General features: G+C 50.5%; 1 protein-coding gene across 2 annotated transcripts; it reads left to right on the forward strand.

Moving 5' to 3' along the window:
- Nucleotides 1-6,102: 6,102 nt before the first annotated feature.
- TMEM250 (transmembrane protein 250) lies at nucleotides 6,103-9,769 on the forward strand. Of its 2 annotated transcripts, XM_064393558.1 has the most exons (3): nucleotides 6,103-6,269; nucleotides 7,191-7,345; nucleotides 9,218-9,769. In XM_064393558.1, exon 3 carries the CDS (start codon nucleotides 9,324-9,326, stop codon nucleotides 9,741-9,743), a length of 420 nt encoding a protein of 139 aa, XP_064249628.1. In that variant the 5' UTR covers nucleotides 6,103-6,269; nucleotides 7,191-7,345; nucleotides 9,218-9,323; the 3' UTR covers nucleotides 9,744-9,769. The 2 variants fall into 2 exon arrangements, with proteins under 2 accessions (XP_064249628.1, XP_064249629.1); XM_064393559.1 differs by lacking the exons at nucleotides 6,103-6,269; nucleotides 7,191-7,345 and adding an exon at nucleotides 7,354-7,619.
- Nucleotides 9,770-14,699: the final 4,930 nt, after the last annotated feature.

A 14,699-nucleotide genomic window follows, 5' to 3' on the forward strand; every position in this document is an offset into this window, starting at 1 on the left:
GGGGCTCCCGCTGCTGGTCCTTCCCGCAGCACCGCTCCATCCCGCAGCTTTGACGGACCAGGGGGAACGGGCCGGGACACGGGACGAGGGGAACATGCCTTACTCACGCCGAGAGAGCCTCGGGGAGAGGTTTCGCCACGGATTCGGACGTTTCGGAGCTGTTTTTCGCCGTCCCCGCCGCTCCCTGTCGCTGCGGCGCGGCAGCCGCAGCATCCCTGGGGCAGGAGCACCGCCTCGTGGGGCGCGGCCGCAGGCACAGCCCCGGCTCGGGGACACTGCGGGGACCCCCGGCGGCTGCGGGGACCCTCGGGGGCTGCCCACGCCCCGGCCATCGGGGCTGACCCTCGCCCCACGCGGGAGATGATGCCCGGGGAGTTTGAGGTGCAGGGATGCTCGCCTGCTCTTCCCTATTGGTTTGGGGAAAAGAATAATTTAAAAAGAGAGTTCTTATAGTAATGTACATTAAAATTGGGTTATTAGAGGTGTATTTAGAGCACCCCATCAAAAAGCACGGGGTGTTTTGGTTCCTGGCCCAGTGGACCCTCTCGTGCTGACAGTGATGCCATCAGGGTTAATCCCAGGCAGTGAGGACTTGACATTAACTGATGCTCTGGAACGAAGCCTAAGAAATACAGGAAAACTCGGCCTTCCATTGATCCCACTGGGCTGAATGCTGTCCCTAAATCTGACACCTGACCAGTGCCCAGGGGAGGTGAGTTCATTGATTCAGAGGCACAAACCCCTCTGCCAATCCAAGGCTTGTCTCTGCTCTCTCTGTCACCCAGCACTGTGGATGACACAAGAGGAGGTTGCTGTGGCTAAAGTGACCCCAGAGCAGACCAATCTCATCCAGACTGGAGGATCCTGATGGATCTGTGCAATGATTTTTAACAGGACCCATCTGCACGTGATATGATTGAGATGTAGTCTTGATGAATGGGAAATCAGGGAACTGAGATTCCCAGAGAAAAGCTGTTCCTTTGACCTGAAATATCACCCTTAGAGAAGCACTTGGCAGAGCCAGAGGGTTTGGGAGGCTTTCTCAGCCATCCCAGCAAAGCTCAGCTCCACAGGGCAGACATGGATTGGGTTTTACTGCCTCCTGCTCAAATTAGACCCAGCCTACAAAGGAACAGAAGGCAATAATGACACTTCTCCTCGAGAGTTTTCTGCATAATAAGCAGTTTCTGACATCAGCCAGATCAGGACTCGCCAACATGATGCAGCAACAAGCTTTGGCAGGAATTCTGTCCCTGGCAAAGCATCCCATTCTATTTTCATTTGTTTTAGAGACAGTTACTCACTCGCCATATGTGTGCAGCTGGCTCCTGCTCCAGCCCCCGCAGGCCAGCAGGAATCTTTCCATGACTCCAGCATCTTTAAAATAACCACCTTCCCATTTTCCAGAGGTGGAGGGAACAGCCAGCCCAGCAAAGCTGTGTCTTTTGGAGTAGCCAAGTGTCCCTGCTAGAGGACAACACACATTTTTTATGTTCATCAACATTTTTGTGGGTTCACTGGGATCCCACCATGCTGACACCAGACTTTCCCTCCCTGTCCTGATTCCTGCAGCAGGGAGGGAGCAGTTTTCTGGGGCAGAGGGGAGGCAGGCAGCCCCCAGCCCCCTGAGCATCCCCTGGTTTGTTTTTAGAGCAGCAGAGGCTGGCAGCAGCAGATTATTATACCCAAAAGCAGCCTGAGGTGTCACGTAGATGGAATACATCAAACATTACTGTCTCACCGAGCCTCACACCAATCATTTATTTCTTTAGAAACTGCAGACTGCTCTAGTTTTATATTTCACAAGTCACCTGTAAAATATATATCCATAAAACCCTTCCAGGAGGAGGATTCCTGCAGGGACACGGCAGCCTGGCCTCGCTGAGCTCCACAACCCAACCATCTGTGCTGGCACTGCTGCTCCCCAGCCTGCAGGGTGCTCAGTGCAGGGCTTGCTGCTCTGTCCATCCCTCACTCCCTCGGGATGCAAAGCTGCCAAACCCCAAATCACACCCCAAAACTCTGCAGCCCCGGGGAGCTGGGAGAGCCAGCAGCTCGGGGTGCTGCTCCAGGGCTGCAGCCGGGGCTTGCAGGGCTGCAGAACTGGGAATTAGTTCCACTTTCTGCTACATGTCTTTTTATTTGGTTAGTCTAATAGGCTGCATTATTATTTAACACATGAAAATCTCCTCAAACTGATTAAAGATGACATTTCCAGCCACGAGATGAGATCTGGAAAGAAGTAACAAGGAAAAATTATTTCACAAGCTTTTGCACTTTAGATTTGCAGGGAGGATTGGTTACATTCAAAATTTAAGGGACAGACTCAACCCTAAATCTCCTTCAAGGAAAAGGAAAGAGTTAATTCCTTCATTTGTTTTATTTCTTGCTCAGCAAAACCCAAGGAAGTTTAAGATGCTGCTAGTTTTGAATGGAAGGCAGCAGTGAATGCTTGAAAAACCCCATGTTAATACTTTATTATCTTTAAACCCTGAGGAATTATGGATGTCTACATGGCTCTGGAATTGCTGGGGAAGTAATTGTTTCTGGGTCACCCAAGGAAACTTGTTAACTATTTTTCTGGATATTCTCTTCAGCACAAGGATTTTTATTTACTGATTTCTGCTGGGGACCAAACGGTGCTGAGTGCCAGACATTTATAAAGCACAATCTCCATTTCGAATAAAAAGTGGCCAAAATGGTCAGTTAGGCTGTGGAAAGCCTATTTTTCAGAGATAGAGAGAAAGAGAGAGGAGGAGAGCCTTGCAATGAGTTCATTCCCCCAGCAGCTAGGTGGACATTGTTATTTTTTGTAAAACAGGTGTGGAAAGGTTAAAGACCAAATACGGGTGTGATTTTTTCTGAGGTTCAGGTATTTTATAGGGTTGAATACACCTTAAAGTCTCCTTCACGTGGACCTGTAATGAGAACCTCTCCATAAAACCTTGCTTACGCCTGCAGAAGTGTAATGTTTAGCTCTCCACAAGTAATAGTATTGAAAGCTTTCCTAGGCAGGGGTCAGGCCCATTTTATTGTAAGTGCAGATCCATTCAAAGTGCAAAAGGACTGAGCTAAAGGACATCTCAATATTGCAGGGCTGTTACTCCAGCTCCAGCCTCAACGACCTGAGCAGGCTGAAGGCAGCAGGGCTGGAGGTCAGCGCCCCCAGGGAAAGATCACACTCACAAAATGACTCAAAAATGGGGAGGGAACAGCTCTGCAGGTTTGACTCCTCTGCTCATCTGAAATGAGATCGACTCCATGGGCTAACCCTGGAGCCATCCATCCACACCAGGACCGTCCATGCTGGCAAAAATCCCCCTCCAAATGGGAAGAAAAAGATGTTTCCATTACGAAATGATGGTGACGACTCAGCTGCAGTTTTTTGCCCTCAGCCTCGAAGGCATTTCTTGCACTCCTGCCTCAGCTCACCACCTCAGCGGCCCTTCACGTGCAGCACCACAGCCATTCATCATTACCCAGTCTCCAAATTATTCTAGTGTTGATTAAATTAGTAAATGCAATCACAATCTGAAGCAAGTTAATTGAGAGAATTTATTTGGCCCTGACAGTTTTATGCATGTTTGATTAAGTATTATAAGGTTTGTTTTTGATTTTGCATAATTTAACTTTAAATCCTGCGGCGGGTGGGGGAGGGAGCATCAACTATTAATGACCAAAATAAACTCTTTTAAGACGCACATATTTATGATTTATTTCTAAAGGCAGTATCCTCCAGATTTTTTTGTTCTGTTGCCAAAGTGACAAATATGTTTAAAGCAATATTTTGAGCCGTCCGCTTCTCGCTATAAATCTTACGAAATGCGCACAATTCATTAAAAGTTTTGAAAGAAGTACAAGTTAGCATTTATATTGCAACAAGTGACATATAAATGTGTGTGTTTGTCTTCAGAGAGGGCCATAAAACACGCGAGGCCTCGCCGGCCGCGCTGACGGGGACTAATGGGCCGCTCTCGGGGCTGGTGATGAGTTCCACCACAAATCTCCAACGCTGTCAGCACAAAACTGTTCAATCAACACGAATATGAGTTGTGTCTTTAGTAAAATTAGCACGGGGAAGAAATACAGCCGTGAGGGCTGTGGGCGGGCTGCGCTCGGGGCCCTCCCTCAGGGTCTGATCTCCCTGAATGTCAAAGCTGCCATTCCTGCCTGACCCCGGAGCAATCCCTGCTTTGTGGGGCATTTCAGCAGCAAACGTGCCACCAGAAAATTGGTTTTTGTCACAGAATCGGGGAATGGGTTGGGTCGGAAGGGATTTAAAACCTCACCTCATCCCACCCCCTGCCAGGGACCGGCCTAGGGTCAGCCTTGGCGGCGGTGCACACACGAGTTTGGAGCACTCAGTGCAACTCCCTGGTGAAATAAATGGGCAGGAGATCTTTCTCCTTTTTAATGCCTTTATTAAGAAGAATCAGCTCAGGTGGGGAGGAATCGACGGGGACGCCGCCGCTGCTCCCAGGAGTGGCACGGAGAAGGAGGATGAGGAGGAGGAGGAGAAGGAGGATGATGCAGCTTTGTCCGCTGGTCTGCAGGCAGAGCTGGGGATTCTGTCCTCACGGGAGAGTAGCAGATTCCTGCTTTTTTGTCTAACACCCCGGGGCGTCTCTTTAATCAACATCTTTTCAGGTTAGGGTGAGAAGCAAAAAAGATCCAAGCACAGGACTACGCTCCCATCCTTAGACGTCACTTAGGTCACTTGTTGGCTCGTAATTTTAGGGTTTTTTCCTGGGAATACTGTAAAAATCCGGGGCGCAATGCATTTCTCATCTGCATACTGGCTCTGATGTCACTGCTATTCTCTTCACCTGGAGGGTCTGTCCCGTGTCCCTCCCTGGCAATGGTTAATCACCAGCCATTAACAGGTAATTGAAGAACTCCTCTTTAGCAGTGAAACTAGCTTACAGCAACTGGTCTGACTTGTTTTTAACTCTGCAACCTAAAAAAAAAAATATAGATAACTTTCTATTCATAACACCTGGGGTTTTCTGGAGGGCAGGAAAGACCTTTCCCACCCGAGGGATTCCTGCACTGCCACTGCCACAGTTCCATTCAGCAGCACCCTCGTGATTCCCCGAGGCGAGGAAGACAAAGCGCCGTCATGATTTCGCTGCTCGGGCTGGAATTCCCATCTCTGGGTTATGGCTCCAGTCCCAAAGAACAACAGAGGGAAATAAATGGAGTGAGGGTGGCTGTGCTGCTTCTCCGAGCCACCAAGCAGCTGCTCCCCGTTCCAAGCCACTGGGGAAATTCATCAGCTCCTCACATCCCCTTCTCCCTGCCACAGGGAGATGCCAATTTCCCAGGAGAACTCCCTTATCCAGAATTCCCTCTGTGTTTCAGGATCAAAGTGCTCTGCGGGGCAGGGGAAGGGCCCGGCAGGAGCTCCGGGACACCGGGAGGGGTTTGGGCTGTGCAGAGCAGCAGCTCTGAGAGGTGACAGATGGCCCGAGTTATTATTATTTAATATTTTTCCACTGTGACAGAGAGCGGGGCAGGGAGCCAACGCCAAAGTCGCGTCTTCTTTCCATCATGGAGAAGAATTCCGAATTAAACCCAAGGGCAACCAGCAGGGAGGAAGTTGTTTTCCTTGCCTTGTGCTGTTTGGAATTTTTCTCCACCTGTTTGTTTTTTTAGGAACTCTTTGGGGTCTTTTGGGGGCTCTCTGGACAGCTTTTGGGTGCTGCTCTGGGCACGGAACCTCAGCCCTTGTGTGACCCCCGGGTGTGACCCCCGGTGTAATTCCCGGTGTTACCCCCAGTGTAATCCCCGGTGTGACCCCTCCGGTGTGATCCCAGGTGTAATTCCCGGTGTGACCCCCGGTGTGACCCCTGATGTGACCCCTCCGGTGTGACCCCTCCGGTGTGACCCCCGCTGTAATCCCCAGAGTAACCCCCGGTGTGACCTCCTCTGTATAATCCCCGGTGTAATCCCCGGTGTGACCCCACAGAGTGATCCCCGGTGTGATCCCCGGTGTAATCCCCCCGTGACCCCTCTGGTGTCACCCCCGGTGTCACCAGGCCCCGCCGCCCCGGTTGCCATGGCAACGCGTCCCCGCCACTTCCGCCGGGATGGGCGGCGGCGGCGGCGCGGCGCGATGACGCCATCACCGCGCGCCGCCGCTCCCCGCCCGCCGCCGCCGCCGCCGCCGGAACCGGAGGAACCGGAGCCGCCCCCGCACATGCGCAGAGCGGGCGGCCGGCGGCCCGGGCCTCGCTCCGCCCGGGCCCGGCGCGGCCATGGGCTCCACGGTGAGTGCGGGGCGCGGCCCGGCGGGCCCTGCGGCGGCGGCAGCTCCGCCCCGGGGCCCGGCCGTGCGGCGGCGCTCGGTCCCCGTCGCCGGGGGGGAATCACGGCAGGCCGGGCTCCCTCCGCAGCCCCGCTGTGGGCGGAGCTGGCGTTTCCGCCGCTCGCCCCAAGCTCTCACCTTTATTTGTCATTGTCCCCAGCCTCCCGGAGCGCCCGGGGCCCGGCGGAGGCTCCGGGAGCGGCCGGTGCCGCTGTGGAGCCCCGCTGGGCGCGGCGGTTCCCGCTCCCTGCTCACCGGGCACCGCTCCGCACCGGAGACGGAGGGAAATGTGCTGGAAACGGGGAGGTCCGGGCGGTTCTGGCGGGCCGGGGGAGCCCCGGAATGACCCAGGCGGCCCCACAACGTCGGACCGGGTGTCCCGGTCCTTGTGTGGGCACCGCGTGTGAAATACGGGCCGGGGATAAGCACGGGATCGCTGCGAGTTTGGGGTTGGAAAGGGCTTAAAAACTGACCCCGTCCGCCCACGCCTTCCACCGTGCCAGGCTGCTCCCAGGGACACTTCCAGGATCCGGGGGCAGCCGCCCTGTGCCAGGGCCTGCCCACCCTCCCAGGGGAGGATCTGCTGTTCCACCTTCAGTGTGGAAAGTCCGTGCTCCCTGCATGGTGTTTCACGTGCCCCAGGACACGAAACACATTCTGTCTGTGGCAGGAGAAGGTGGCCAGCACAAGATTTTCTGTCCTGGCATTGAGTAGCAGCTCCCTGGTTGTTCCAGCATGGATCACAAGCTGGAATCCTTAAATTGCTGAGTGCTGGGCTCTTTTTTTTCAAAAGAGTCTTCATGTCATGCTTGAGGGAGGGCCTGGTAATTGCGAGCGTTTTAATGCACAAAATTGAAAGTGGTTGTGTGGTTTTGTCTTTTAGATCAGCTGCTGTGCAGAGGGTTGTGAGTTCACGAAGCACCTCAGCAGCTTCTGCCGCCTTTCCTAGAAGGTGTCCCAGGAAAACTTCACTCTTTTGTTCCAGGAATTGAGTGGCATCCCAGAACGGCCCGAGCTGGATGGCAGCACCCCTAAAATGTAACAATCCAGAGTTCCTTTTGTCCTCCCAGGGTTGATGTTTGAGCTCACCCAAAGGGCATGAGCCCACCAAAGGCTGTTTGCTCCCAGGGTGGGCACAGCAGCTGTGCTGGAGCTTGCTGGAAAACTTTGTGAGGGAAGCTGCCAGGAGGGGCTGCATCCTCAGGAATGGAATGCTCTGGATCCCCAGCGTGGGATTTTTGACCTGTCTTGTTTTAATCCTCCAAAAATATCTTTGAGAGCAAACTGAGCAGTTCACAGCCACCGTGGGGAGGTGTGTGGGCTCCCTGCTCCAGGGCTGGGCTGGGTTTAGGCAGGGCTGGTTCAGAGCCTGGGCAGTTCCTGTGCCCTGCTGAAGCCACATTTCTGATTGGCATTTCCTGCTCCTGACAGGAAACAGGGCAAGAGGCACCCAGAATTATGAGCGTGTCTGTGATGATTGAGGAGAGCCCTTGGTTTCCTGAATTCCTTAAATGTAATTTAGCCCTTGCTCGTTTTTGGGAGTCCCTGATCCATGCAGAGCCAATGCTGCCTCACATTTCTGTAAGGGCAAAAAGGAATTGGAACGTGGGGCTGAGCAGATCAGAGCTGGAATTTCCATTCCCATGGAATTTGAGGCAGGAAGCAGGGCAGAGACTTCCCCACTGATACACATTGAATCAGAGAAGGATTTTGGTATCAAAAACTACAATTTCCTGCAGCTTTTTCATTTGCTCTGTGGTTAGTTCTGTTAGTAAGGAAACTAAAGAATTCTTGAAGTAACTCTTGAATTAGTTTTAATTTTAAGAACAGTCAGACTTTGGGTTCAACAAAGGAAAGATCTGCCTGGATCTGAGCACTTGGGTGTGCAAGGGGTCTGGGGAAGTCCCTGTTGTTTTCCAGCATTATCTGATGAGTGCATTGTCATTTCATAATTCCCGGAATTTGGCACATCAGAAGCCTGGGGTGAAGCAGAGAGCAGCTCAGAGGCTCCTGCTCATCACTCACACAACAACAATGGGCGTGTGGAAGGATGTTAAGATTATAAATCCTAAACACTGCAGAAGATCAAGATAATTTCACTTATCTCTGCAGGTCCCCAGGGGGAGGAATAAACTGGTGGCTGCCTTTGAAAGGCTGCCTGGCCTGGCCCTGCAGTGACAGTGAGAGCACAAGGCTGGCCTGGGCCAGGGGAGGTACATCCTGTGGGGTGTGAAAAACATGATTGCCTCATTGTTCTTCCAAGACCTTCCATTATTTGCAGTTTGTTTATTTGGTGAAGCTTTGCCAAGTTTGGAAATGAGCGCAAATCTGGAATGCACTTGCGAAAGTACTCAGAGAGCTTTTTTTTTTTTTATTTTAAAGGAAATGTGACCCCATGCAAACACATACGCTAATATAACTGCTCTCACATGAATATTATTGCTCAGGTGGGTGGCTCTTAGATTAGGAAGGATCTGTGAATTAGCCAGGATAATTTCAGACCAAACCTCTTTGCCGCGTTAACCCTGGATAAAGTTTATAACAGGCTACAACTGGAGCTGGCTGGGGAATTTATTTGCAATCTGGCATGGAAATAGAGCATGCTTATGTGGGGAATAAGAAGCAAAGAGGCAAAACAAAGATGTTTCAAGGGAAGAAGCTGAGATTTGGAAAGCAGTTGTAGGGAGTGCTGATACTGAAATCGGCTGCGCTATTCGGCAGCTTCAGGAGAAGTGAAACTTTCTATTGTCCGTGTCCTTTAGAGAAAATTATAGAGAGAAAATTCTTCTGTCTGTGTTATTTAGGGAAAATTGTATGGAGAAAATTCCCCTTGTCTGTGTCATTTAGGGAAAATTCCTCTTGTCTGTGTTCTCTGCACCAAACCAATGTGCCCGCTGTGCCTCCCCGCAGGTGTCTCCCTCGGCGCCCGTCCAGCCCAGGGTTAGCTGCGCCGCCTCCCGCTGCCGTCTGATATGTGCCCCGGTGGCCTGGGGCGGGCTGCTCGGGGCGGGGCCCGATGCCGGTGATCCCCATTCCCCGGCGGGTGCGCTCGTTCCACGGCCCGCACACCACCTGCCTGCACTCCGCCTGCGGCCCCGTGCGCAGCGCGCACCTGGTGCGCACCAAGTACAACAACTTCGACATCTATCTCAAGTCGCGATGGATGTACGGCTTCATCCGCTTCCTGCTCTACTTCAGCTGCAGCCTCTTCACCTCCATCCTCTGGGTGGCTCTCTCGATCTTGTTTTGCCTTCAGTACCTCGGCATCCGCATCTTCCTGCGCTTCCAGTACAAACTCTCCATCATCCTGCTGCTGCTGGGGCGGAGGCGGGTGGACTTCAGCCTCATGAATGAACTGCTCATCTACGGGATCCATGTGACCATGCTGCTGGTGGGAGGGCTGGGCTGGTGTTTCATGGTCTTTGTGGATATGTAAATAAAACCAAGCGCATGTGGGATCAGGAGGTGACTTTTCTTCCAGCCCCGAAATGTGTCAATATCTTCTTCTTTTTTTTTTTTAATATAAATTAATTTATTTCTCAGTGATAATTTTTGTGGATAAATTAACGTGCTTGTCTCTGGAGTTTGTATCTCTTTGATGGTTGAGGTGCCATTTTGATTATCAAAGTGCAACGCTTGACTGGGTGTTTTATTCTTTGCACAGTGCAGGTTAGTGTAAGCTCCTTTTAATCCATGAGAGCCTATTTTCCTGCTGTTCCTGTATTCCCGTGGCCATGAAAAAGGCAGAGATTTATCTGGAGGACAGAAGCCAAATAATTTTCTACTCCACACTTAATCCATCTTTACCATTTTCCTAAAAATGTTCCTTGTTGTCTCAGACATGTAATAAGTGTCTTGTAGGTTTTAGTTTTGCATATTCCCAATGAGAATCTGGGCCCAAAATCCATCAGACTGTAGGGCTTTGGGATTTTTTTCCTCTTTTATTTTTAGATTTATGCAAGACATACATTTGCCCCACTGTTTCATCCACTTTAAGGTGATTATGTAGCTTTGAGTGGCTTTGTCCTTTTCAGGCATTTAGTGCTGAGTAATTGAGTCTTTCCCTAAGAGCACAAATCCACAGGAGGGATGGGAGCAGGGCTTGCTATCATGTGCTCCTGAAATTCCCAGTCACGGCAAATATGTTCTCATTTTGCAGTGATTAAGGGGGACCCATTGCAATGATCCTCAGCGTTCAGATCCTGGCATTTGCTTCTACTTTTCCCTGAATTGATTCGTTCCAGCTTTCTCACAGAGATTCTTCTGTCTCAGGGAGCACAATGAGGTGAGACTGTCTTACCTAGGAGAGATTGGAGGCAGGGTGCAGCCTGAGCTGGCAATAATTGTTCCCTGAAATGACACAAATTGTTCTACCTCTGCAGCAGGGAGAGGGAGGGTCACTGCAGAGCATTGCCAACAGCTCAAAAAGGCAGCTGAATTTTAAGCTCATTTCCACTGGTCTTGATCTAAGATGTCAGTGTGCAGTCAGTTAAGTAACTCTATTTATGGAGCCCAGAAGCTGGCCTAAAGTTTGTTTTTATTCTGCTTTTGTTTGTTTGTTTTGCCTTATGATGGAATATTGCCTTTTTCCCTGCATTCTTTAAGGAACTGTTTGAAAACAAGTTGGTAAAAATTCTGCAGAACCTTTTTCCCTCCCTCCACAAAATCTTTGGGGTCAATCACAGGGAAATAAGTGAAATTATGTGACTGATTTTTTATCACCTCCTTGGTCAGAGCTGCGAGTTCCAGTTGCCCACAGGGAAACATCCTTCCCATTTCAGCTGGTGAGTGGTGCAGTCTTTTGCTGACACCCTTTGGTTTGGAGGCTTGTGGATAGAAAATAGAGAAGCCCAAAGCTGAAGCACTCCCCAAAATTCTCTCATTATGGAGTGTTACAGATAATGCAGCTGAACAGCAGAGCTGAATAAATAATGGCCACGGTGGTGTGAACTTTAGATTAGCCCCAGGAGAGCCAAAGGCTCTTTCTGCAGCAGAGATGTAGCATCAGCATCTGTCACAAACCGGTGTCTGGAACTTTCCTCCCGACAGAGAGCTCCCCAGAGCCTTTCCTGGGATTGTTCTGAGTGTCCTGTAGGTGTGAGCTGCTCTGTGAGCTCGCTCTGTGTGCAGAGAGAGCTCCCAGGAATCCCAGCCCGGAGCTTCCCTGCCCAGCCCAGCTGCCAGCCCGGAGCATCGCAGGCTGGGGATGCTCTCAGGTGGCTGTGCTCCAGAATTCCTGCACAAAACCTGTCACACCCACAGCAAACAGCCCTGGGAGAGCAGCCGGGACCCTCCTTGGACGGTGGGACCTGGTTCCACCTGGGAGTGGCTGAATTTCAGCGCTCTTTGGGTAAAAATGTGGGGTTTTTGGGGGGATTTGTGGTGATTTGTGGTCCTGTGCTCCTCTGTGATGGACACACTCACCTGCTTGGCCAACCCTGGGCTGGTTTGAGGAGATAAAGGTCCGCGCTGTGGCAGGTCGTGAACTTGTCTGGTGTCTCGGTGTTCTTTGAAAACCCCCACAGGAACAGGGTGCCACGGCCGCCTTTGATGTGTGTGCGCCTGCGAGGGGAGCAGCGATCATGCGATTAACACATGAATTGCAGGTGGTTCTTCCAGCGCTAATTTGGTCAAGGAACAAAGCAGCCCGTGGGTACAAGGAGTCTCACAACCTTTTTCATCACTTGTAATTTGACTGCGAGCCAACTGCTTTATTCCATAAATATGACAGCCTGAGTGAGCCTTTTTTTGAGCTGTCCCTGCTGAGCAGCTGCTGGGATGGGGGATCTGCCTGGAGCTGGAGCCTCTCAAGGTCACTCCTGGGGCTGAGAGACCCTTGCCAAGGGCAGGTGTGGGTAAATGAATGATGCTGAGCAAAACCTCGGTACCACAGAGCATTAAAATCCCATCTTGGGAGCCTCGGGTCATTATCACGTCCTTGGGGAGCAGGAGATGGAGCCTCACTTTTACACCTTCCTTCAATAAACCCCCTTGGCTGCTCAGATTTCCAGTGGCCCTGTGTGCTGAGGAAGAAGGACGTGTCCTTGTTAAATCACAAAAAATAACCTGTGCCAAATGCCCAGATGTTCCTCCAGACAGGCCCTGGGGCTGAGCTGCTTTAGCTCAGGGACTCCTCAGCACCTTCTCCAGAGGTGGCCAAGCACCTGCACTGAGGATGCCCTGAGGATCAGGTCTGCTGTGGCAAACAGTTAAACATCCCCAAAATTAAGGGATTGAGGCGGCCTCAAAGGCACCATTATGTTCAAAAATCTCTGATTTTTGGTTGTTAGCAGCACTTGCACACCTTGGTGGTGTGATCCTACCAGCACACTGGGGAAGTGAAGTCCCTGTGAAGTCACGCTGGCAAGGAAGAGGAATTAATTTTCAAATTATTTGTTTTATGATGTAATAATTTAGACATTTTAGCTCTACCTGAGTGGAGCGATATTTGGCACTTTTCCTCTTCAAAGCCTTTTCCAACTGGAGCTAATTAAACCTCACAACATCCCCAGGAGGTTGCAGAGTAAGTAAGATCTTGGGAATGGTTCAGAATGTAAATTCATTGGTTTTAATTTTTTTTAAAAAGCTTTCAGGATTATTTTGCCAAAGTATTTCTTTCTTGCAGAATTGAGATTCCAAAACTTTCTTAGAAGCTGAAAGGGAGCCAAACCACAACTGAGGGAGGGGGAAAGAGGCAGACTAAATGTTGTATTAAGTTTGTGCAAAGAATAAGTTGATCTTCCCTCCCCCCTTTAATTTAATTGAAAAACCTGGCATTATTAATAAAGGGACACACAAAATGTTGTAGAATACAAGTTGTAGAATACAAGTAAGGAAACAGGGGAAGTTGAACTTTCTGCTTTTCAAGAATGGTTTATAATGGTATTTGCCAGAAATATTTCATGTTGAGCAGGTTCTTGCAAACTGTGCCTCGCTGGGGAATTTCATGTTCTTTTGAGTGTTTCACTCTTTCCAAATTCAGTGTTGGGAGGAATGGATCAGGCTCCAAAATATATTAAGTCTATTAAAGATATAAATGGCTTTAACTCTAAAACTACTGCAATTTTCATTCCATCATTCCTTCATGCAGATCCCATCTTGAGCGGCGAGAGCAGATGGTTTGTTTGGATTGTTCCTTTCTCTCCATGTCTGGTCTTTAAACATTTCCATTCCTCATCGTGGGTTAAAAACCCCCTTACGACTGATTAGGAAAAATATTAGAAATACTGATTTGGGAGAGTGTGTCCATTGCAGAGCTATTCCAAGCCCTTTGGGGGATGAGTCCTGCTGGCTCCAGGGCTTGGCAGGCGTTTGGGGATCCCCGCGGTGGCGAAGCCGCCTTGGGCCTGTTGTTCAGCCTGGGAACGTTGGAAGGAGACTGAAGTGTTGGAGTTTCACCTCGTTAACTCTTCAGAACATGGCACCAGCTGGTGTTTTGGGTGCCTGTAAGATTCTGTATGAAACATGCCACCTACATTAAACTTGGGTTGTTAACATGTTGGTGGAGGGGTTGGGAAGAAAAAGGAAGAATTTCCTTTTCCTCTTCTGGTGGTGGTGTCGTTGTGATGTGGGGATGTCCTGGCGGTGGGATGGCAGGAGGGGAGCACAGTTTAGGCTGAAGGTCGGACTTGATCTTGGAGGTCCTTTCCAAAATGAATGATTTTGTGATTCTCCAAAACAGAGCAGTGCAGGGTGGAGGGGATGGAAGGAGCTGTCACTTCCCACTGAGGGCACAGCAGTTAATTCCTGGGAGGTGCTGCCTTTGCTCCTTTCCCTGCTGGAGCTGAGCTTGCTGTGCAGAGCTGTAGTTTCAGGACACAGTTGGGAACAGAGGAATATTCCTGCTGTGGTGGGCACTGTCATTCCTGTTATCCTTGTGTGGAAAGTACTGCAGTGGTGTTCAACAGCACGAAACCCTGAAACAAACGCTGGACAGGACTTTGCTCCAGGGACTGGCAAAGCTGGAGTCCACGGAGCACAGGTTTGGAGAACCACAATGGCATGGACAGGACCATTACAGACCAAACTGGAGACCCAGCTGTGGCTAGAGCAGCCCACCATCCCCATGTGTGTGGGAGATGCTCCTTTCTGTTACCCCAAGAGCTGAATGTCCCCCTTGAAGGGGAGGGATGTTTCTGAGAGAGAGCAGGATTTGGACAGGGTGGATGCATTTTCACTTTCAGTAATATGTGAATAAAAGCCTTTGCCATCTCCTGGGGAAGAACTTGTTTGCCCAGTTCCTAGAGGGAGCTTTGGGGCCAAGTTTTGTCCCAGATTATAGCTGCAAGTCTCAAAAGTCACCAGGAACAGACTGGAGAGGAAACCAGCCCCTCACCTGCCTGAAGGCTCACTGCAATTCTTCCCAGGGTTCTCCTGCATCATTGGCTTGATT

This window comes from Passer domesticus, chromosome 18, assembly GCF_036417665.1.
Source record: "Passer domesticus isolate bPasDom1 chromosome 18, bPasDom1.hap1, whole genome shotgun sequence".
Taxonomy (NCBI): Eukaryota; Metazoa; Chordata; class Aves; order Passeriformes; family Passeridae; genus Passer; species Passer domesticus.